Here is a 25,161-nt window from a genome sequence, read left to right on the forward strand (position 1 = left end):
ATGACTGTTGTATATACTCTTTTCCCATGTACAAATGAATGAGCGCTCATGTATACAAACTTTATAATCACCAGATCTCAAGCAAGGCTGACACGTCCAAATCTGGTTTAAATTCTGTAGTACTTATTTCTAACTGTGCAGCTTCAGGTCATTCAAAGAGTATATAGGGAATAAAAAAAAGAAACTGAGGGATTCATTCACAACTAGAGCAAGGGGTTAGGGTTAGCTGGTTTGCCCTCGGTGCCCATTATTTCCAACATACACAAATCACTCAGCCTTGAATCCACATATTACACTGAACAGCATATTAAAACGCTATCTAGAAAAGTAATCATCCTATGTACAGGTTTTAAAACCAAGAATCTGTATATTTGTATGTATATAAATAAGATTTTGTGTGAACACAAACACCAGACTACATGTACACAAAAAATCCACTACAAGGATATTCAGAATCACTATGTAATACAAAGGCTTAGAAGCCAGTGGCTGCAGTTTTATTACAGGTCCATTGATAAAACGTATACAAAAGAGTTGATTCCACTGATGAATAAGAAATCTTAATGACTATCCCAACAGAAGGCAAAACCGGCCGCAGGGTAGAAGTTCAGCTTGAGATTTTATGCTGTCCAATTTTGCACAGTATTCCAGGTTGTTCTGAGGGCACCTCTGCACTTTTCTACTTAGTTTTCTCTTGCTTTCACACCTCTGCTTCTTAAATGGCAGCATACTTCCATATATTCCCTTGCTGAGAATCAGATGAGGGCCACAGGTTTAAATTTTCTTATTTAGCCAGATCCATTTCTAAGCAGTTTCATGTTCAATCTGCTTCTGCAAATAAATAAATAAATAAATAAGCCAAAACATATGCATGAACAAAAGATTTGGTTCTTACCTTTGCTAATCTTCTTTCTTGTAAATCCACACTCTATTCCTGGACAAATGGGTAGTCAATCCCATCTCAAAAGATCTCTTATAGGAAGCCTCATTTTACATATTTTTGACCCTCCCCTCTTACCTCAGGACTGCCCTGACTTCCACTTGGTACAAAAGCAGACAGTAATACCTGTACAGGACACAGAAAAGGGAGGAGTATGGGGATACTCCCTGAAAAACAAGTCTAATCTACTCGTATCATAAAACTGCATAACCATCATGAACTGTTAAAACAGGTTGCAGAAAATCAGAACAAGGAGACAGCCTGCACTAATAGGGGGGGGGGGGGCACATTAGCTAAAATCCTTCAGGGCAAAGTGCACAATATGATCAGATGTTAATGTTAGAAAACATAGTCAAAGAACCAAAGATACAACTTAACAGTACCTATTGAGGCAGACAATTGGAGAATCAGCAACTCCCAGGTCAGGTTCCAGGAACAGTGTGGATTTTCAAAAATGAAGATTAGCAAAGGTAAGAACTTAATCTTTCATTCTTGTATAATCCCATTCTATTCCTGGACAAGTGGGACATAAGAGAGCAGTACTTCAAATTCAGGGTGTGACTGATGAGCTGGCTGCCAAAACTTAAGAAACAAAAGCAGAATCCTGCTTAGCTGCCATGTCTATCTTGTAAAACTTCATAAAAGGTATGCAAGGCGGACCAAGTGGCATCTCTATAAATCTCTTCTAGGGAAACAGCTGAAGATTCCGCCCACGAGGAAGCTATGCTTCATGCAGAGGAAGCCTTTACTGAAAAAGGAGGCCGCTTTCCAGCTCCAATATAGACGAAGGACATGACTGTGCAAATTCACCTGGAAATGGTGGCTTTTGAAGCACTAGTTGGCCCTTATGGACTGTACCAACCAGCAAGAACAAATGATCAGACAAATGAAACTAGTTTGTGACCTCTAAGTACCTCAACAAAAGTCTGCATATATCCAGTAATTTTAACACCTTGTCATGTTTGTTTGAACCAGAGGGTGCAAAGGCTGGCAACCGCACCTCCTGGTTAAGGTGAAAACTAGAAATCACCTTCGAAGTATCATGCTGGAATTCATAATCTGCAGAAAAGGATCTCTGCAAGACAAGGCCGATGTAATGGCCACCAAGACAGTCTTGATGGTGAGGTCCATCTTGGTCTAACAGTTCATAGGGTGAACTAGCCAGTGCCCTGAAAATGGTTGACGCAATGGAGGGGGTAGCTATAACGCACCCTTCAGAAACCTAACTACATCTGTATGAGCGGCCAGGGAGCCCCTCAGGGGCATAGGACCAAAGCAGGAAAGTCCAGCAATCTGAACCCTCAGAGAGCCAACTGCAAGTCCCTTTTCCAAGCCTTCTTGAAGAAAGGCAAGCACAAGTGGGATCGATGTCGAACTCAGATCTTCATTCTTCCGAGTACACCAATGCTGAAAACACCTCCAAGCCTTCGCATACGCTGCCACAGTTGACTACCTTTTGCTGCGCAAGATGGTAGTTATCACTTCTGTCGAGTAGCCTCTGCGCATTAAATCTGCGCACTTGAGAGCCAGGCCGTAAGATCAAAGCGGTTCATATCCTGCAGGGCAACGGGACCCTGTGTGAGGAGGTAAGAGTGGCAGGGAAGTTTGAGCTTAGTAGACACTAAAAGAATATTGAAGATGAAGTAGTGAGGCCAGTTGGAAACAACCACAACAGATGAATACCTCACTAATTTGGGTTCAATCACAGAATGGCGGAAGCCTTCAATATCATTCACATCTAAATATAAGTATAACCACTGTTGGCTCTTTTCATAGCCTCCTAATGCTGTATTTAAATACTGTTGTTTGACTTACTATCATTCTTTCAAAAATAAATAAAGACTATACAACAGTAAAAGTTTCTTTTTTACTTATCCTTTTAATGCAGTGTCTCTAGCATGCCCCGACTGGACCCATTTCGCCCAAAAAGGGCTTTTTCAAAGGTCCATGTGGGAGCTCTTTCTTAGTGTCCTTATTTTTTAGGGGCTAGAGCTAATCTCCCAGATCTGAATCCTGCAGATCCATGACTGCAGCCAAATCCCCCAGTGTGAAGGTGCCTGCCTGAGTAGTCAAAGACATGGTCACATCATCTGAATTGTCCATCGGTTGATCATCTCTCAGCTGCGCATGGTCCCTCAGCTGGGGACCCACATCCTAGGAAAGAAGAATCTCAGACGCCAACAGAGACTCCATTCATTGGGGACTCACTTGTACTGGCCCGAGCCATTTTCGTCTTTTTAGACAGGCCTGAGATCCTGCTGAAGGGGCAGAGGGGTCTAAAGCAGACGCCACTTCCCTCTCACACGCCACTCGGTTTGTGGAACAGAGATGTTCGCCTATCAGCCATCCACCACAAACTGGGCATGAATCCAAAGTATCTTGCCCTGAGGAGTCCATCTGATGTTTTTGCTTGCAAAAACAAAGCTTGTAGAGGCAGACAAAAGCTTTAAATTCAGATCTGGAAAATCCAAGATGGCTGCAGTAGGAGCAATTTTACTAATAAAACTGGCAGGGAAAACTACAACCTCTAAAACAAAGCAATTTTAGGAGTGGGGAGACCTAGGGCTAACTTTCAAACCATTTAAAATCCCAATCTGAAGAACCCCCAAAAATCGATTTCACAGGCTGTCAGCCTGTTACTATGTCATGCTGACAGCTGCAAGATGGAAGCTGAAACCAGCTTAGAGGGAGGTTCTCTGCCTCAACAAGCCTTAGAACCTGGACTGCTGGTTCTCTCTCTGCCTCTCAGGCCAAACGCTCTGGCCAGAGACCTCTACCTCACCCAGAAATGCCGCGCACGCGAATGGGTGGAGGAATGCAGTGGGCCCTGATCCCGGATACACACTACGGAGACACACAGCCTGAGCTCAAACCCACTAGCAGATGAACTTGGAGTGAGCAATGCTGCAATGGAACGGTCCCCGAGTCCCAGTCTATGAATGCAGGCTGTCCAGGTGGGAGCACTGCAGAGAAGACAACCCTCAGGAAGCAGAGTTTACCAGTAAAGTCTGTGATTTCCTGCAGCCAGAGCTGTCCCTACAGGGAATCTCTGTAGTATGCAAAGCTGTGAAAAGTCTAGCTCCTATTGTCACTTGTAGGAAGACAACTGGAAGTCAGAGGGCAGTCCTGAGGTAAAATTAAGCTTCCTACAAGAGATCTCATGAGCTGGGATTGAGTACCACTTGTCAAGGAACAGAGTGGGATTGAACAAGAACTAGGATTACATTGCTGCAATTATTGAAAGCAAAATCATATCAAGTCAGGCTCATGTTGGAACATAACAATCAAATGAAAAATTTAATTCATAGATTGAAGAGACGAAATCAAAGCTGAGGCTTCCTAAACCGAGTTTTCACAATTTCTCTGTCTGCAAAATGCTCAGTCTCTTCTAACGAGGCAGATCTACAAAGCAGGATTCAGTTAATTTTTTCTTTGTACCCCTCTCAAAATTTTTTTTTCATTATAAGGATTTTTCCTTTCTGTATGTATTTACACATTTACAACACTATTTTATTTTTCAAAATATAGTAAAGCACCCAGGCCCAAAACTCTAAGATGTATTCACAGAAATTCTTTATGCCTTTTTTGTATAATTGTTACAAACCAGGAAAAATCTTCACATTCAAAAGCAAGAAACAGAATTACAGTATTTAAAGAAAAGTTTGAGTAGCCAATCCTGATTAGGACACAATGCCATAGTCTTTAACATGAATAGCAGCCCTCCTGGCTTAAAGATTCCAGAAAGTCAATACTGTAATCTGCAAACAATCCTCAGCTACTAGGGAAAAATCATCATACTCTTCATTTACAATTTGTTCCTTACTCTAAATCCATTTTTAGTAGCGATTGTAACATTAAACCAAAAAAAAAAATAAATTTTTTTTACATTTTCACCTAAACAAATATAGCCAATATTTAAACAGTCATCACCATTTTTATACATTCCACACACCCCGAACACAATACGCTTGTGCTCTCTCTTTTGACTACCAGTACCTAAACCTTTACCTCCTTTTAATATATTCAAGATCAGATTCTAGGCCCTCGGAGATAAAGATTATACATATGATTCCCAAATCAATAAAATAAAAAGCTGTGTAACATTTAAAGTATATTAGATATTGTTAGGAGGCTATGAAAACTATTTTGGCACAACCAATATATGGATGTGCATCCCTGTGTCCAGACCTGTAAAATAAATGTATCCATATATCAGCTCTTGCACCTCTGACCCCACTTGCCTCCATATATTCCAGTAAACATTTCAATGGTGACTTGCTAAGTGTTGCTCCATATAAGGGGTTAGATTTGTCTAAAAGTCCCAAATAGTCTTGGCACTTCAAACAAGAGAATGGAACACAACCCTAAACACTTGACTTTGTGAAAGTTATGCTCTGTGAATTCATTTGAATTGGCATTAATACAGATTAGTATTATATGCCAAAAATGAAATTATGTACTAAAGATGGAACTTCTTTTAAATTTGCATACAACTTTAGTGACCCTCCAAGATGGCACCAGGTCTTGATTCCATTTACTAATAAGATCTACATAATCTTTCAGGGCCAGATTCTCCAAGCTCCAAATACCGTTGTGGGAGCAATTTTTGTTTTACTGACGATTCTCAGCACCATAGCATACAAATTATATCCATACTATGTGTGCGGAAAATCGCTGGTAAAGAAAGGGGAAGAGATTACTCACCTATCAACACTAGGCGATGTACAATGCAGTTAAAAAGGAGGGAATACAAATTTAAAAAGGTTAGCAAAAGCCAAGACATGGACCAAAAACAAGCATACGAACAGGAAACAAGAGGGCTGAGGGGGGGGGGGGTGAACAACAATGTAATCAGAAAAGATCGCAATGAAGGATAGCACAAAAGGGAGGGGGAAAAGTTATTCACAGCTGCCTTTACAGAATCTGAGAAGACCAAGTCAATGAACAAAAGCATCTTTAGATAAGAAGCTTTTTAAGGCTCTTTTGAATTTATCAATATTTGATTCTTCTCCGAGATTGGAGGGCAGAGAGTTCCAGATTAGTGGAGCAGTAGCAGCGAATGAAGTCGTACAATGCCTATGGCAGGTCTTGAGGGAGGGTACAGAGTAAACTTTGAGAAGATCTTAGGTTTCTAGTGGGGGCATGTGGAATAAGTAATTTATCAATGAAGGCTGTCTTTCTAGATATGAGTGTTTTAAAGGTGAGTAGGGCAATTTTGAAGAAGAAAAATTGCTATCATAGCCACTTTCCTCATAGGGAACTCATCCCATCCCTTTTATCATTTTTCTTGCTACATCTATTTTGAGATACAGCGACCAGAATTGCACATTCTCATCTCCGTTTTCCATTCCTTTCCTGATAATTCCTAACATTCTATTTGCTCTATTATCTGCACACTGAACTGAGGGTTTCAACATATCCTCAACAATGACACCCAGATCCTTTTCCTGGGCGGTGACTCCTAATGTGGAATTCTGCATCAAATAGCAATAGTTCAAGTTCCTTTTCCCGTATGCATCACTTTACAGTTGCTCATATTAAATGTCATCTACATTTTGACACCCAGTCTCGCAACTTTAGTCCTCTTGCAATTTAACAATTTTGTGTGTCATCACCAAATTTAATTACCTCACTAGCTATTCCCATCTCTAGATCATTGATAAATATGTTAAAGCACAGCACTGGCCCTGGGAAATCCCATTAAGTACCCTTCTCCATTGAGAATACTGACCCTACTCTCTGTTTTCTATCTTTCAACCAGTTCTTAATCCAGAAGACATTGCTTGCCCTGATTGGTACTAGTGACCTGGATTGGCCACCGTGAGAATGGGCTTGATGGACCTTTGGTCTGACCCAGTAAGGCTATTATTATGTGCTTATGTTCTAATTTCCTTATAAGTCTTTCTTGAGGAACTTTGTCAAATACCTTTTGAAAATTCAGATACATAATATCTGGTTCGCCTTTATCCACATATTTATTCACCCTTTGAAGAAATGCAGTAGATCAGTAAGGCAAGATGTCCCTTGACTAAAACCACGTTGGCTTTGACTCATTAATTCAAGCTCCAAGTTCATAGTTCTAGATTCTAATTTATTATTTAGGGCTCAGACTGTTGCTTTGATTAAGAATTTCTTTAAAACTGCACTTAGTAAACTGAAAAGTAGTACTCCTGGTGATTTTTTTAATACACTTGTGCAAAATTTTGGTTCTGAGCAGTTTAAATTATTACAATTTTTTATATCTTGGCTTGCCGATATCCTGTATAAAGCTTTTCTAAACTACAAAATACTGCAGCTCAACTTATTACAGGTTGCTCTTGATTTCAGCAACTCTCACCAATTCTAAACAAGTGAACTGGCTTCTTTTTGAAGGGAGAGTTATTTTAAAATTCTTCCTTGATATATGCCGTATTTCCCCCATGTATAGGCTGCGGCTTCTACATGGATTTTACGAACATGAGTACTGGGTGCGGCTTACTTAAATGTGGCGGCCTATCTAAAGACATACCCCCCCTGTAAATCATCCACCCCGTACCTTTTTAAATCCGCCTTACATACCTCCCTCGCTGGACGGCTGCCTCCTCCAATCTCGCGGCCAGCAATGCAGGGCAAGAGTGATCTTTTCAGCATCCAGCCTGGCCCCCATACCGCTTCCTAAATGACTGCCGTCAGTTCTTACGAGTCCCGTGAAAACTGACGGCAGCCATTCAGGAAGCGGCACGGGGCCAGCCTAGATACCGAAAAGTTCACTTCTGCCCTGCACCGCTGGCCGCGAGATTGGGGGAGGCAGGTGGCAGCCGTCCAGCGAGGGAGGTATGAAAGGGGGATTTAAAAAGGTACCCAGGAGGGGGCTAATTTTTAAAATGTTCAGCTACTGTTAGTTAAGCTGTGGCTAGTAACATGGGCGGCTTATCTAACAGTTTTAAAACTAAACTCAGCATTTTCTGTGGCCTATCATGTGGAGAAGCCTATACATGGGGAAATATAGTAAAGCTTTAAAACAGGATTCAGCTATTTAGTTAAAATCGGTTTTACAGATTTATAGATAGAGCTGGATACTGCAATCAGAGGGGATGTGTCCTCTGTAATGAAAGACCTGAGTTGGCATATTTTGAACACTTGAGAGCAGGGGTTCTCAACCCAGTCCTCAGGACACACTCAGCCAGTTCAGGTTTCGGATGCATTACCTCTATTGCATGCAAATCTCTCTCATGCATATAGACTGTAGGTATAAATCCTGACTGGCTAGATATAACCCAAGGACTGGGCTGAAAACCCCTGCTCTAGATGTACTTTTGCTATAACTGAACTAGCTTCTGTTACAAATAAGATTTGCAAATAGTGCTACATTTAAAAAGTTATTGAAGATTGTTTTATTTACTTGTTGAACCTGAAAGAATGGCACAGTGATGGTTTGTTCCAGAGTCATTTCTGATATGGCAAGGTATGATATGCAGTGTAAATATAAAATTGTACCCCTTTTTATGGTTTGTTTGTTTTCCTTTCTCCTGCAGTCGGCGTCTCTAGTGATTGCTACAGCATTTTGTTTTTAATGTTTACTCGTATGTACAGTTATGATGTTCTGCTCCTCGGCCCAGGTGGATTATAATAAATCAATATATCATAAACCATATCGGTGTGTTCCACATGAAACAAGCCTATTTTCAGAGCTTTGGCAATAAACAGGTAACTGAATTTTGGGTGCAGGTTAACTGTGAAGGCCACAGAAGGAGGATATCAGGCATACCCAAACTATCAGAGAAGATATTCCTTCAAACAAATCAGCAAAAGGTCCTGATGTGCCACCATATCTCATAGTATCAAGTCTCTCATGCTGGTATGACTTATACCCTGGATTAAATTATATATCCCTGGCAACATGGAACCTCATGGCAGAATTCTGGACCCCTCTCTGACCAAAGAGAATTCAACTGGGGAACCTATTCTCTAACTAAGCCTAGGAGCTCTTCTACCAGATCAGTCTGATGCTGTATAGAATGCCTGTTAGCCTTTGCTGGACTAGAGAAGGCAGGGAAGCTGATGCTGTAGTGTTTCATAGTATCAGAAGATAACGCCAGATGATATTTCAACAACTTATCAGCACACAACAGTATGTATCTCCCAAAGTGCTCAGAGAAATTGATGTCAATTGTAAACCATGAGACCAAATGTGGGCAAAAGTCCACTGGTCAATAGCTCATATTCTCATTCATCGCACTTTCCTTGTTAATTCTCTTATAAATGCAAACAAAAGCTCAATAAATCTGCACTTATCTGTCAGAAGTCTTAATGAAACTAGTTTGAGAGGATTGTAAAATATCTGCTTTTAAGAGAACTATTGACAGATAAGTGCAGATTTATTGAGCTTTTGTTTGCATTTATAAGATAATTAACAAGGAAAATGCGATGATTGAGAATATGAGCTATTGACTAGTGGACGTTTGCCCACATTTGGTCTCATGGTTTTACAATTGACATCAATTTCTCTGAGCACTTTGGGAGATAGATACTGTTGGTGCTGATGAAAGTTGTTGAAATATCATCTGGAGTTATCTTCTGATACTGGTTGGCATTTTGCTCCAGCAGAATTTTTTTAAACTTTTTGTCCCGATTGAGGTGGTGTTTCATAGGGCACAGCTCACAACTTAAAAATCTCACCTCCACTGGCTAGCTGAGGGGCATGACCCCAATGCATTCTGGACTGGGCCAATGGACCAGAATGGTAATTTTAGTACCTAGATTTTTGAAAGGACTATTGCTATTGTATATACCTTTGATATATTATTTCACAGTATATAGAATATCTTATTTAGTACACCAAATTAATAAAGAGGCACAGGAAACCTGCTAATTAAGATCCGAGAACACTTCTATAAGAAAAGTGATACAGAAACACCATAATTAATCTATTAATGTATATTTCTTACCAAGTTCAATTCTGGACTGCTGACTAAAAATTCCAAAGGACTCTGAACAACTTTCCTTGTTACTGGGCTTCCAGCATTCACTATTTTCAGATTCTTCTGAATATGAATTAGAAGTTCCTTGTTGGCTTCCTTGTTGGTAATCAAACATTGTATTCTGATCCTCAATGCCAGCATCTGATGCTGCCCTAAATTCCTCTTCCTCTGTATTCACAGCAAACCACATCTTAATTTCTTCTTCTGTCATTTGTGTTTTTTCACAAAGACTCTCAAGATCATTATCACACAGCATACTATACTTTTCGAAGTAGTCCTCAAGAACTGGATGGCTGTTTGCCTTGGTATCTGCCAAGTGTGGAGGGTAGATGCCCCTCCTATAAGCCTCAAACCACTTCAACTGACCATTCTTAAAAGAATACCTACTATCCCCAAACCAGCGAACAAGTTCATGCCTCTGCAGACCTAATTGTTCAGCAAGGCTGTCATATTCTTGGTTTGTCGGCCACTGACTTTGCACAAAAAATTTCTTTAGAAAATGTTGCTGTTCTAGTGTCTTCTTAAACTGAACTGTATCTTTCTGTGATATGGGTAGCCTGTTTGTTTCATCATATTCTTGGCTGTCTACATTATCCCCTTGTGATTCTCCTTTGTCATTGGACTCAGTTACTCGAAGATTTTTAAGATTAATTTTAATAGGACTAACTTTTCGTTCCACTGTACCATGATTACTGTTAAGCTCAGAAAGTGACTCATTTTCCTCTGCTATTCTCAGTTCATCTGAAGATTCTACATCTTCATAATTTTCTTCACCGTCTTCATCTTCTAGATCAGCCACCTCTTCCTTTTCTTCCTCTGCAATTTTTTTTCTCTTGTCTGAAAACCAACTATCTACTTCTCTTCTTGTCATTTTTGTTTCAGTCCTTAAGCGATCAACTTCTTCCTCGGAAGGAAATGAATTTTGAGCAAAACTATCTTCTAAAGCCTTAACCTGCTCAGGGGCTCTTTCTTTATATTTTGTTGGTGTAAAATCCGGTGACTGATGCCATGATTGCCTCCTTGTGTGTGTAGCCGACTGTGTTGTTACAGGTGGTGTGTAAGCAAACTCGGGACCTTTAGAAGATGTACTGAAAGTAACATTTGGTTGTGAATTTACCATCATATGTCTTGCAAAAAAGGATCTTGTTCCTTTATAATTTCGATAATGATATCGTCTATCGCTAAACCATTTTCGGACATCTCTTTTAGCAAGACCTGTAATTCTTGTTAACCGTTCAACTTCACTATGAGCAGGGAATTGACTCTTACAAAAACTGTTTTTCAGCGCAGATAACTGTTCATGAGATTTCTTGTTTTTATACAGATTGGGATCCACATAATGTTGAGAAGATATGTTAGGGCAAACCGTAAGCAAAGACTGAGCAGCATTTACTACTTTGACATTTGCAGACAAAATGCTGGGCTGTGATGCAGCTTGTTCATTAGGGTCTGAGGAAACTGCTAATGTAAGAGATGAACTTGTTCCTTGCACTCCATTTGCTACAACTGGTTGACTAACAAGTAGCCCTCCTGTCTCTTTTGGTTGTCCAACAAATTGACCAGGTACAGCAGTATGAATGAGCTGCTGGACATTTCCAGCATTTGCTACAAGTGGAGCATTTAAAACTGTAAAGGCAGGCTGTGGCACAGGCTGAAACACAGTGTTAAACATTTTCTTCCTTGCATCTTCTATCTCTTCTGGTGACCAACTGATGCCTTGTTTTAATCTCTGAGCTGTAAACCAAATCTTTATTTGTTCTTCTGGGTACTTGGTTACAACAGTCAAATAGCAAAGCTCAGCCTTTGTGGGATATGGGAACTTATTAAAAGAATTTTTCAAGAAACTGTTGGAATCCATAGTTGCATTATATGTTGGAATGCTGCTCAAAGGAATCATTACTTTAGGAAGGCATTCTGAAGTGGGAATTTGCTGATGTAGCTGTGAGTGCATTAATGGTTGCTGCTGTACCGACATTATTTGGGTTACACCAGACTGCAGAATAGGTAGAGTTCCAATCATTGAACTAGTGATAATTTGTGAAGAGTTCACAGAACTAACTGATGATTGGTTTACTAATACCGATTCAGAAGTATCTGAATAGTTATTTTTTTTCCTCCTAGTTTCGTTAACTGATGGATAAGTTGAGCTGTCTTTCATATTCTCTCTCACAGTGTGAATTTTTTTTGTTTCCATTTTACTCTTCATTATTTTCATAATAGGAGTTTTGGTGATTGTAATTTCACATTGTCCATCAATCCCATCCTCGTTAGAGTCTCCTGAAAAGCCTTGGCTACTGGTGGTATCAGAGATACTTTGCTCCACAGTTATATGATTATCATGTTTGGCCACGTTCCAAATAAAACTGGTCTCGCCAGAGTGAGACACTTCATTGTGATGTTTAAGTTCGTCATGTTTTTTTACAAGGAAACTGCATTCAATGCACACATAGGAAGGGTCCCTGCTGAAGTCCAAGTGCTCTGAACTCATGTGATCAACAAACTTGTTAACATCTCGACAACCAAAATCACAGTACTTACAGACATAATTATTACCATCTATACTACTTTGATAACCATTAGATAAGGCTGCATTATTAGCAGCAGTAGTGATGCTTGTGGTTTTGGAAACATCACCAACCGTCAACAATTCATTATGTGTCTCCTGCTGAGTTTTTTTACTGTAATTTTCAACTAAGTCTGTATCTGTCTCCTCTAACACCATAGTCTTTAATGGTATCATGCAAGGCGTGGTAGATTTTCTTTTGCTAGCCATAGTTGTAGTTAACGAGATGATTAGTGTTCAGTAATTATTTTGTCCAAGCCCTTCAGTCTCAAAGTTCCAGATAATCCATGCAGTTCAAAGTAGCATAAATCCAAATTTTCAACTTCTTTCCAAAACACGCACATTTTGCAGTACTCCTGAGGAAGAGAGAAAAAAATTAACATTGTGATTTGCTAAGTAAAACTATAAGGTCAAACAAAAATGGATTTTTTTAAACACCAGAACTGGTAGGAAGTCATATCTTTTTATTTGACTAAATCATTTAACTAGCTTCATCAGGTCAGTGCAAAATAAGAAAAGTTTATTTTTTTATTTTATTTTTTCAATTTTCTATACCGTTCTCTCAGAGAAGCTCAGAACGGTTTACATGAAATTATTCAGGTACTCAAGCATTTTTCCCTGTCTGTCCCGGTGGGCTCACAATCCATCTAATGTATCTGGGGCAATGGGGGAATTAAGTGACTTGCCCAGGATGACAAGGAGCAGCGTGGGTTTGAACCCACATCCTCAGGGTGCTGAGGCTGTAGCTTTAACCACTGCGCCACACTCTCTGTTAAGTAATATTACAAATTTGTTAAGTCAGTCTGATAAAAGAGATAGTAACATAGTAGATGACGGCAGATAAAGACACGAATGGTCCATCCAGTCTGCCCAACCTGATTCAATTTAAATTTTTTCTTCTTAGCTATTTCTGAGCAAGAATCCAAAGCTCTACTCGGTACTGTGCTTGGGTTCCTACTACCGAAATCTCCGTTAAAACCTACTCCAGCCCATCTAAACCCTCCCAGCCATTGAAGCCCTCCCCAGCCCATCCTCCACCAAACAGCCATATACAGACACAGACCGTGCAAGTCTGCCCAGAACTGGCCTTAGTTCAATTTTTATGTTTAAATGATTTTTATTATTCCAGCAGTAAAAAGCAAATACAAACAATAGTACCAGTCAGGAAATAACATTTTCAACAATATAATCAGTTTTAGTTCAATTTTTAATATTATTTTCCGATTCTAAATCTTCTGTGTTCATCCCACGCGTCTTTGAACTCAGTCACAGTTTTACTCTCCACCACCTCTCTCGGGAGCGCATTCCAGGCATCCACTACCCTCTCCGTAAAGTAGAATATCCTAACATTGCCTTTGAATCTACCACCTCTCAACCTCTATATGCTGATTAGAAATTGATGGGGATAATTTGCATCCTTTGCTCTGCTCTCCCTTTAAACACTCCTGTCTTCCTTTTACTATTTTTGAAACCTGTTTTGGGAGTCCCCAAATGTCCTTTTTTTAACTAAAGTCTTGCCCAATTTCCCCAATTCTCAACCAAATGCTCTAAACCAGGGGTGCCCAAAAGATCGAATGCGAAGGCAACGCGAGTCAATCGTGGAGCCCATCCCGTGTTCCATGATAGACTTGCGTTGCCTTCACATTTTACCTGCTTCTCCATGGACAATATTTGCTTTCCCGACATGGTAAACAGAAGTGCCGGGCCAGCCACCTCCCCCCCCCCCCCCCCCGATGGCTGGCCTAGAACTTCCTCTCCGATGTCAGAATTGACGTTGGGTGGAAGGTTGGTCGGCCCAGCACTTCTGTTTACCACGTCAGGAAGCAGGGACATCACACAACTTGGCGGCGGACAGCTTGAGGGCCTGTTCCCCGATGGCGGTGGCTTGGGGGAGGGCAGGGAGACAGAAAGAAAGAAAGGGGGCATGGAAAGAGAAAGATGGACAGAAAGAAAGGGGACAGGTAGACACAGAAAGAAGGGAGACAGAAAGAAAGAAGGGAAACAAAGAAAGAAAGGGGGGACAGAAAGAAAGAAGGGAAACAGAAAGAAAGAAAGGGGGCAGGGAAAAATAAAGGGGAGGGGGCAGGGAAAGAGGAAGAAAAAGTTGGGAGATGGAATGAGGTCTTGAGGAGAGGAAGTATACAGGAGGCTGAAAGAAGGAAAGAAATATTCAGTCAGAAGAAGAAAGTGCAACCAGAGATTCATGAAATCACCAGACAACAAAGGTTGGAAAAATTATTTTATTTTCAATTTAGTGATCAAAATGTGTCCATTTTGAGAATTTATATCTGCTGTCTATATTTTGCACTATGGCCCCCTTTTATTAAACTGCAACAGCGGTTTTTAGCGCAGGGCGCCTATGAGCATCAAGAGCAGCATGAGGCATTCAGCGCAGCTCCCTGCGCTAAAAACCACTATCATAGTTTAGTAAAAAGGGAGGGGGTATATTTGTCTATTTTTGTATAGTTGTTACTGAGGTGACATTGCGTAAAGTCATCTGCCTTGACCTCTTTGAAAAAAAACCCCGGATTATAAATGATAATTAACATTTTCTCTGCCTACAGTGTGCTTTGTGTTTTTTAAAATTTTATTGTTGGTGGATCATTATACTCTTAGTACTCTCTAATATTCTTCTATCTACCAAACGTTATCTAAAACCCCATAATTCACCCTTTTCTTATCTCCTAAAGACCTCTACTTCCCATTGGTAACTCTTTACCCAACGTTTTATTACCTTAAAAATTTTATGTCATCGCTTATTCTACTCCTTCAAATTTTGAATGTAATTCTTGTTTTAGTTTGGATGTAATCCGCCTTGAACTGCAAGGTAATGGCGGAATAGAAATCACTAATGTAATGTAATCATTTTGACTTGGTCATTTTAAAAGTAGCTTGCAAGCCCAAAAAGTGTGGGCACCCCTACTCTAAACAATAGGCCATTCCATACAAAGAATGTGTTGTCATACAAATCTCATAATCCACCACACCCAGAACTATGACCTGCAGTTTTCTCTGTGCTGTTTCCAAAAGAAAGCAAGAGAGGGGGGAGAGCCATAAACAAAGTTCAGGCTAAGAGGGGGAAGGAGAGGGAAAGAGTGAATGAGACTCTGTATGGATAGGGGAAGGCAGGAGTTGAAAGAAGTAAATGGAGGATCCAAAATGCATGTTTGCCTAGGGGTCAAGTAATATTAATTCAGTTCTGGCCATGAGATAGCTGCATCCTATTAAAACTTTTAAAACCCATCATTTAAAATCTGTTGTACTTGGTTTAATCTTATTATTCTTTCCAAACCAACCAAATAGTTGGCTTCGGCTTCATTCAAGCCACCACTCCTTTCTCTCCTCCAAGTCAGAAACCCTCAAAGATTGGAAAGAATTCCATGAACATACTACTGTATATGTTTTCCTCACTTGTTAAGAGTTAAAAATTTGATTGTAATAAAACTGCAAAAAAAGGTACCGTATATGTTTTTGCCCAGAACTGCCTTCTATGCTTGGTCTTCCTAGACAAATGCTTTTTTCAGTTTTGGAATTTTTTTAGTTAATGGTTTTCTGCTTATGTAATTGTCTCATTTCTTTAGAACTAACTGTTCCGCATTCAAGAATAAACTGGCTTAGCTGTAATATATTCTTTTCACTCTGACAGTGTTATACAAAAAATCAATCAATTTACAGCCAAGTTACAAAGGTCAAAAGTCTAGTCAAGCGTAAACATAGTTCCTGCATGTAAGTCTGAAGAAGAAAATAACTTGTACTGTAAGTTCTAACTTTTAAAATGCAATGATCCGTGAGTACCTATCATAGAAGCCAGCTCTATGGGTGCTTGAGCACCCCCAATATTGAGTAAACTTCTTTTGTCTCTCCCTCTGAGTGGTAATTCCTATTGGGTTTAGCACCCGTAATCATTCTGAAAATGTTGGCTCTTATGGTACCTACCAGTCTCAAAAACATATTCTAGATGAACAATTGATGTTCCAATTTTGACACTGGAACCATGTGCATCCACCACCAGAAGTGCTTCAATATATGCCCAGATCTGGACAGGAGTTTAACATTTAACCATGACTGCAGTAGTGCTATCTTTGTCTACAAAAAATGCTGTCCCAAAAGAAAGACACTGAAGAAAAGTCTGAGAGACCTCTACGACGAAAGCAGCAGAGCAAACACAGGAGGGAGAAATGTCACATGCTCAAGCGTGGGTCAAACAGAAAAAAACAGGAGTCAACTATTGCAAATATCAAAGTTCCTCCTGTTTGACCCACGCTTAAGCTGGTGACATTTCTCTCTCATGACTCGTGTGTCCTAAAAGGAAGACAAGATAGATATTTAGCAGATGCTGTGCCCCCTCAGTCTAATGGGAAGCACAAAAAGCCTGGTGAGAATTAGCAGCACTTTGAATTTCCCTGCAGTGTCTCACCTTGCCCAAACAAGTATTACCGGTACTTGTTTTGTGGTAGCACCCAAGTCCAGCATATCTGGAGCCCTTTCAGGACTTAATGAGAGGCTGACTCAGGGCACATCTTCTCTCAGTCTCAGTGATTTTGATACTTGCTCAGTCCTGAGCAGTGGTCACCTTTTCCGATGCCTGGGGAGCCTCAGAACACATGCTGTGACTGCTAAACCTGGAAATATTATGGGGAGACTACCATGTTGCATGGCACCATTGTGAAACATCATTGAGAGCCCCCACCCCCTCCTTAAGAAACTTCTTCATGACTAGAAACCTACGCAAATGAAAGGGGAAGCATAGCAGAAGAGGAAACCATTTCTTTAAGTCAGCGGTCTCAAACATACGGCCCGCAGGCCACATGTGGCTCTCCAAGTTTTATTTGCGGCCCGCGGTCTGGACTGGATAATTCCTTCCTTTTGGAGCAGCAGCAGGTCTGGCCGGTTCGTTCCGTTCAAAGTCGCGGGTTGGCGGCTCCTTGCGCTATTCGCTCCTGCATCGGAAACCTCTCTGACATCACAACATCAGAGAGGCTTCAGACACAGGCGCGGATCTCGCAAGGAGCCGCCACCGGCAGCTTTGAATGGAATGAGCCGGCCAGACACGATGCTGCTCCAGTGGCGTACCAAGGGGGGGGCGGTCCACACAACTGGTCACCCTCCACTGTTCTTCCTAGAGTGCGGCTCGTCTAGAGCAGGGGTGCTCAACTGCTTCCCTTCCCTTCTCACCGCCGGCACCATGCTCTTTGATCTCCCTGCTTCTCTCGCTGCGAGGACGTTCTGGCTAGCCAATCGCTGCCTGGCTGCCCGGAACGTCCTTTCCGACGTTAGAATTGACGTCGGGCAGCGAGAGTTGGTTGGCCCCGTGGAGATCTCGGCTGTTCCCGATGGCGCCAACATCAGCAGCAGCCTATTCCCCGGCGGCGGTGGCATTGGGGGAGGGCAGGAAGGAAGGAAGAAAGAAAGAAGGGGGGGGCAGGGAGCCAGAAGGAAAAAAGAAAGAAGGGGGGGGCAGGGAGCCAGAAGGAAAAAAGAAAGAGGGGGGGACACAAGGAATCAGAGAAAGACAGACATAGAAAAAGAAAGAAAAAGTTGGGGGAGGGAATGAGGTCTGGAGGAGAGGAAGCATACAGGAGGCTGAAAGAAGAGAAGAAATATTGGATGCACAGTCAGAAGAATAAAGTGCAACCAGAGACTGATGAAATTACCAAACAAAGGTAGGAAAATGATTTTATTTTCAATTTAGTAATAGAAATGTGCCAGTTTTGAGAAAGAAAAGATATTAAACTTTAAATGTGAGTGCTGCAGAAAAAATAGAGTACTTGGAGGGCCGCAGAAAAAGTAGTTAATGTCTTATTAAAGAAATGACAATTTTGCATAAGGTAAAACTGTTAAAGGAAAGTTTTATAAACTATAACCTCATGCAAAATTGTCATTTCTTTAATAAGACATTAACTATTTTTTTTCTGCGGCCCTCCAAGTACCTACAAATCCAAAATGTGGCCCCGCAAAGGGTTTGAGTTTGAGACCACTGCTTTAAGTCTAGCAGAGGCTTCCAAAGGAGCAGCGCAAGTTGGTGGCAGGACCCCTTTGGGAGACACTGCAGCTTATGTGGCTGTTGTACCTGTCAAACCTCCAGCTATAACTTCAGATTTAATCTAGGCTGTTCTACAAAAAAGCAGAAATTTCCTTGGCTTCTTATATGAATATGGTTTTGGTTTTAGTGTGTCAAATTAATGTAACAGAAACTGATGAATTGGAATCCATAATAATTTAATTTGGAAATGCAGATGACTGAACTTAATTTTAATAAAGCCTTTATAAAATATGTAAAACATAATGAAGATATCCCAACACACTTTTATATATAATTTGTGAAGCATGCAAATCAAATATCTCACTTCGTATTCATTGCATTTCATTACATTGTCTTTAAGAAATAGGGAACAGAATGGATTGATCTTCAGACAAAACACAGCTAGTACTTCAACAGGCCAATATTGTGTATTTTGTCTGAGGATCAGTCCATTGGCAAGATCTACAGGAAGGATAGCCATATCAGCAGTGAGTGGATCTCCTACTTATTTATAACTTTTTCCACTATTGTGTTGATTCACAATGAAGATACCTTACTATTCATTGATAAGCATATTTTGTATAGACATTTATCGACTTATGGTGATATTTAATAGTCATGACATTTACCCATTAAGATTTTCTGGATAAGTAGCCACCACTAACCAGTCCTAAAAAAACTTCTTAAAAAAATGATTAAAGATACCTCAATGAATACATATCCATGAAGTGAGATATTTGATCTGCAAGCTTCATAGATTATAAATAAAAGACGAGCATTGGCATTTCTTCATTATGTGCCTTGCTTTGTTCTCTAACTGCTGAATTTCACTAAGATACTATGCTAAAGGAACTGAACTTCTCCCACAGAAATGCACTAGGACAGGGGTAGGCAATTCCGGTCCTCAAGAGCCGTAGCCAGGTCAGGTTTTCAGGATATCCACAATGAATATGTATGAGATGGATTTGTCTGCACTGCCTCCTTGAGATGCAAATCTATCTCATGCATATTTATTGTGGATATCCTGAAAACCTTACCTGGCTCCGGCTCTCGGGAACCAGAACTGCCTACCCCTACACTAAGACATAAGAATAGCCTTACTGGGTCAGACCAATAGTCCAAGTATCCCATCTTCACAGTGGTCAATCCAAGTCACAAGTACCTGGCAAAGACCCAAACAGTAGCAATATGCTACAATACCAATCCAGGGCAAGCAGTAGCTTCCCCTATGGCTGTCTCAATAGCAGAATATGGTCCACTAGACTTCTCAGCATTGCACTTCTTATAGTCCTATGTTCTTCAATCAACTTCAAGGATTTAGAATCTGTGGCACCCTTTAATGGTTAAAGTTTCTTTACAGCTATAGTTACTTCAGATTTGCAGGATAGCCAGTCATCTTTCTTCTCTCAGCAAATATGTACTGCTATATCATGAAGTAGTCTATACCAGTGGTTCCCAACCCTGTCCTGGAGGAACACCAGGCCAATTGGGTTTTCAGGCTAGCCCTAATGAATATGCATGAAGCAAATTTGCATGCCTATCACTTCCATCATATGCAAATCTCTCTCATGCATATTCATTAGGGCTAGCCTGAAAACCCGATTGGCCTGGTGTTCCTCCAGGACAGGGTTGGGAATCACTGGTCTATACTCTACAAATGTGACTAATAAATTACAATAATTCTCATACAAAAATCTTATGATGTATAACAGGCTGACCCATCCTGCAGCTAAATCAGAAGTTTCAGTCAACATATCTGTTGTGATGCCATTCAAGGACCAATTAGAATTTTAAAGTGTTACCATACATGTGTGAAAATTTAAATTTAAAAAAATAAAAAATGATATACTTTTATGCTCAAAACATTGAGGTGAAACAATTTACATTACACTTCTAAAACACCTGTCCTTTAGACTACTGCTTCAAACTAATTTCCATATTTGAATACATGGATTATTCTTTTTCATTTGACAAGATGCTGGGAACAAAGATTAGAAAGTAATGAAAGCAAAACAGATTTTTGCACAATGTTCTTAAACAGGAGAAAATGGTTAACCTCATTCCTGATTACAGAATGTTCTCAGAAATAATAAAAGGCTATTCCAAAAGCATCAGTTTCCCATTAACCTGACCTAAACAACTCTCTTTGTCATCTACCCCACCCACCAAACTTATAGCCCAAATGGAAAGGAATCCCAAAACACATAAACAAAATGCAGGGCATAAAAAACCCAAAGTGTAAAACAATCAGTACAGTACTGGCCAATGGCATGCTGGGTTGTTTTGGCTCTTTTTTATTTTTTTAAGAAAAGATATGGGTATTCAACATTTAACAGGGCAAAGTAACCTACAAATAGGTTAAAAAGTTCAATTGAACAGATTTTTTCATAAGTGCCTACAGGTCATCTTACTGAACAGTACCTCTATACTGTTTCCCTTCATTAATACATAAAGGCTTTTAATTATTATGAACATAATCTAGTTTTAAGAAAGAATAAACTTTAAAGTATGGTTATACATGTACTAATTTGCTGTTACATGAGACTTTCCACAAAAGACATAATGAACATTTTGTTCTTAAAAACTAGAAGTATCAAAACAAAAAGGTGAAGCATCTTCCATTTCAGCCTGAACCAGTGCTGTGAACGAATGCTCAAGATGCCAGAATCCACAACTATCATTTGGTTTTTCCTCTATTAATAGACCAATGATTCGCAAATCTATCTTGGGGAACCACCAGTCAGCCAGGTTTTCAAGATATGCCTTATGAATGTAGACACCTGTCATTCCCATGGCATGCAAATTTCCCAGGCATCTTCATTCCGGATATCCAGAAAAGGTGGCTGGCAGTGGTGGTTGTGGCTATGGTGGCGGCGCCCCCCCTCCCCCCCTAGATGGGATCAAGAACCGCTGCAAAGCACCTTCTTAGAGTTCCTAATTTGGCCACTGCAAACACTGGTCCTGAAGTCAGTCTCCTTTCAGAGCCCTACCTCAGTGGATGTGAACATCTCCACATCTAAGACCTGATTTGAGGGCTGAAGCAGGACTCCAGACCAAAAGAACAGTTAAGTGCAGGTCACTTTGGCATGTTATTAAAAGCACAACCTTCAACGCATCTGAGCACAAATCTAGCAGCCCAATCCTTGAACGATTATGGCTTGGGAGTCATGGTAAACCTAGTCAAAGCAGGGAAGCATAAGCCACTTCCCCATCAGCCCAAACACTACGAAAATCAGGAAAGAGATATGATGTGGTGGGAACAGCACCTTCCCGTACCCCCAACCTCCCTCCAAGCCCCTTCCCGTACCCCCAGCTTCTCTTCAACACCCTTCACGTACCCCCAACCTCCCTCCAACCCCCTTCCCGTACCCCCAGCTTCTCTTCAACACCTTTCCTGTACCCCCAACCCCCTTTCCTTACTCCCAACTTCCCTCCAAGCTCCTTCCCGTACATCCAACCCCCTTTCCTTATCCCCAAGCCCCTTCCCATACCTCCAATTTCCCTCCAAGCCCCTTCCCGTACCCCCAGCTTCTCTTCAACCCCCTTCCCGTACCCCCAACCCCCTTCCTGTACCCCCAGCTTCTCTTCAACCCCCTTCCCATACCCCCAGCTTTTCTTCAACCCCCTTCCCGTACCCCCAACCTCCCTCCAACCCCCTTCCCATACCCCCAGCTTCTCTTCAACCCCCTTCCCGTACCCCCAACCTCCCTCCAACCCCCTTCCCGTACCCCCAGCTTCTCTTCAACACCCTTCCCGTACCCCCAACCTCCCTCCAACCCCTTCCCGTACCCCCAGCTTCTCTTCAACACCCTTCCCGTACCCCCAACCGCCCTCCAACCCCTTCCCGTACCCCCAGCTTCTCTTCAACACCCTTCCCGTACCCCCAACCTCCCTCCAAACCCCTTCCCGTACCCTCAGCTTCTCTTCAACACCCTTCCCGTACCTCCAACCTCCCTCCCGTACCTTCAGCTTCTCTTCAACACCCTTCCCGTACCCCCAACCTCCCTCCAAGCCCCTTCCCATACCCTCAGCTTCTCTTCAACACCCTTCCGGTACCCCCAACCTCACTCCAACCCCCTTCCCGTACCCCCAACCTCCCTCCAAGCCCCTTCCCGTACCCCCAGCTTCTCTTCAACACCCTTCCCGTACCCCCAACCTCCCTCCAAACCCCTTCCCATACCCTCAGCTTCTCTTCAACACCCTTCCCGTACCCCCAACCTCCCTCCAACCCCTTCCCGTACCCCCAGCTTCTCTTCAACACCCTTCCCGTACCCCCAACCTCCCTCCAACCCCTTCCCGTACCCCCAGCTTCTCTTCAACACCCTTCCCGTACCCCCAACCTCCCTCCATACCCCTTCCCGTACCCTCAGCTTCTCTTCAACACCCTTCCCGTACCCCCAACCTCCCTGCAACCCCTTCCCGTACCCTCAGCTTCTCTTCAAAACCCTTCCCGTACCCCCAGCTTCTCTTCAACACCCTTCCCGTACCCCCAACCTCCCTCCAACCCCTTCCCGTACCCCCAGCTTCTCTTCAACACCCTTCCCGTACCCCCAACCTCCCTCCAAACCCCTTCCCGTACCCTCAGCTTCTCTTCAACACCCTTCCCGTACCTCCAACCTCCCTCCAAGCCCCTTCCCGTACCTTCAGCTTCTCTTCAACACCCTTCCTGTACCCCAACCCCTTTCCTTACCCTCAAGCTTCTTCCCGTACCCCCAGCTTCCCCAACCCCTTCCCGTACCTCCAACCTCCTTTCCTTATCCCCAACTTCCCTCCCAGCCAGGAGCCCACACTCGCTTCCCTCCCACCTGTTCCTTCCTCCCACCTCGCCCCAGGGAAAACTTTCTTCTCCCCACAGCAAAACGGTTGTGGCGGTCGCTCCCCTCCCTCACTCACCGGGCCAGGGCAGCTCTGGAGATCGGCCTGTCGACGGCCAACAGCGGCCTGGAACCGAAAGCGCGGCCGACGTCCGACGGGGCGGCGCTGCCGCTGCTGTTTCCTACCTGCGTCGCAGCCTCTCACGCGCACATCCCCGCGCGCCAGCCCCGAGCGGCTGAGGAGAGAGAGAGAGAGAGAGGGCGCGAGGCGCCCAAGCAACGTCACGCGGGCGAGAAATCAGACGAATACACAGACTTAACAAAAAAAAAAAGGGAGGTGTTGTGGTGGTGGGGGGGAGGGGAGGGGGAAGGCGACCAGAGAAACCAACCTCGCCGAAAGCTCGCGCGGCACGTGACGAGCGACGTCACGCAAGCGGCGGAGCCGTCTGGTGGGGGAAGGGCTGCTCGAGGGCGCATGCGCGAACACTCACGCCGGCTGATTTCCGTGCAAGGCGCACGGGCGGAAACGGTTCGCATTCATGAAAGACAAGTTTAGCGGCTGTTGCTAGCAAACTCATGGGGGGGGCTATGACTATTAAGGTGCTTCGGGGAGGGGGGACCTTTGACTATTGAGGTGCTTCAAGGAGGGGGGGGGGCCTTTGACTATTGAGGTGCTTCGGGGAGGGGGGGTTGACTTAAGGTGCTTCGGGCAGGGGGGCCTTTGACCATTAAGGTGCTTCGGGGAGGGGGGGGGCTTTGACTATTAAGGTGCTTCAGGGTGGGGAGGGCTTTGACTATTAAGGTGCTTCGGGGAGGGGGGGGCCTTTGACTATTAAGGTGCTTCGGGGAGGGGGGGCTTTTGTCTATTAAGGTGCTTCGGGGAGGGTGGCACTTACACATTCAAAAGCAGGTACTGATGCTAGGTGGGATCCCAGAACCTCAGGGTGAACAGGCAGCAGCTCTACCACTAGGCCACTCCTCACCTTACTCAGTTGCCCCCCCCCCCCAACACTCTCGTGCACCCCTGTACCTCTTTAAATCGTCGCCAGCAGCTTCTCCGGCCTGCTGCTCTCGCTGGCGTCGGGTTTCCCTCAGATGTCACTTCCTGGCCCCGCGACCCAGAAGTGATTTCTGAGGGAGCCAGACCGGTGCGAGCTTGCGCTGTCAAAGATTTTAAAGAGGTATGGGGGTGGGGAGGTGCCAGCGCCCCCACCGAGACAGTGCCTGGGGTGGTCCGCCCCCACCATCGCACTACTGCTCAGGTGTTTTATGGTCATTTTTCTATGTGTACATGCTACCCAAAATAAAATTTATTTTTCAGTGCCGGTGCAGTGAGTGGGCATGCCCAAATAGTAGCAACATTCCATGTGGAATCCCCAAAAAGTAGCAAGATTCCATGCTAAGATACCAGGAAAAGCAGTGGCTTCTATGTCTATAAGTGGAGTTGCTAAGGGCTGGGTGTAGGGAGAAAGAACAGGAAAGGTAATGAGGAGCTGCAGAATGAATGCTCTTGAAGGAATTTGAACTGTATACAGTAGTGCTGCCCAATTTCCGATTCAAATCGATTCACTAATTCACTTTGGGTGAATCGATCTATTTTTTAAAAAAAGCAGCCTTGCCAATTCGATGACCAAGGTAATGCATGTCGGTATGATATATACGAATACAAAATGTCCAGGGCGGTACTTGGCGAGACCCCCCAGGAAAGAGACCTGGGAGTACTAGTCGACAAGTCAGTGAAGCCGTCTGCGCAATGCGCAGCAGCAGCGAAAAGGGCAAACAATGCTAGGAATGATTAAGAAGGGGATCACGAACAGATCGGAGAAGGTTATCATGCCACTGTACCGGGCTATGGTAAGCCC

At 42.9% G+C, this 25,161-nt stretch overlaps 1 protein-coding gene across 2 annotated transcripts; it reads right to left on the reverse strand.

The window, feature by feature from the left end:
* Window positions 1-455: 455 nt before the first annotated feature.
* ZHX3 (zinc fingers and homeoboxes 3) lies at window positions 456-23,633 on the reverse strand. Of its 2 annotated transcripts, none has more exons than XM_033963705.1 (3): window positions 23,379-23,633; window positions 9,868-12,819; window positions 456-831 (listed from the first exon to the last, which is right to left on the reverse strand). In XM_033963705.1, exons 2-3 carry the CDS (start codon window positions 12,671-12,673, stop codon window positions 821-823), a joined length of 2,817 nt encoding a protein of 938 aa, XP_033819596.1. In that variant the 5' UTR covers window positions 12,674-12,819; window positions 23,379-23,633; the 3' UTR covers window positions 456-820. The 2 variants fall into 2 exon arrangements, with proteins under 2 accessions (XP_033819596.1, XP_033819597.1); XM_033963706.1 differs by having other exon boundaries at window positions 23,486-23,621.
* Window positions 23,634-25,161: the final 1,528 nt, after the last annotated feature.

Source organism: Geotrypetes seraphini, chromosome 11, assembly GCF_902459505.1.
Source record: "Geotrypetes seraphini chromosome 11, aGeoSer1.1, whole genome shotgun sequence".
NCBI lineage: Eukaryota > Metazoa > Chordata > Amphibia > Gymnophiona > Dermophiidae > Geotrypetes > Geotrypetes seraphini.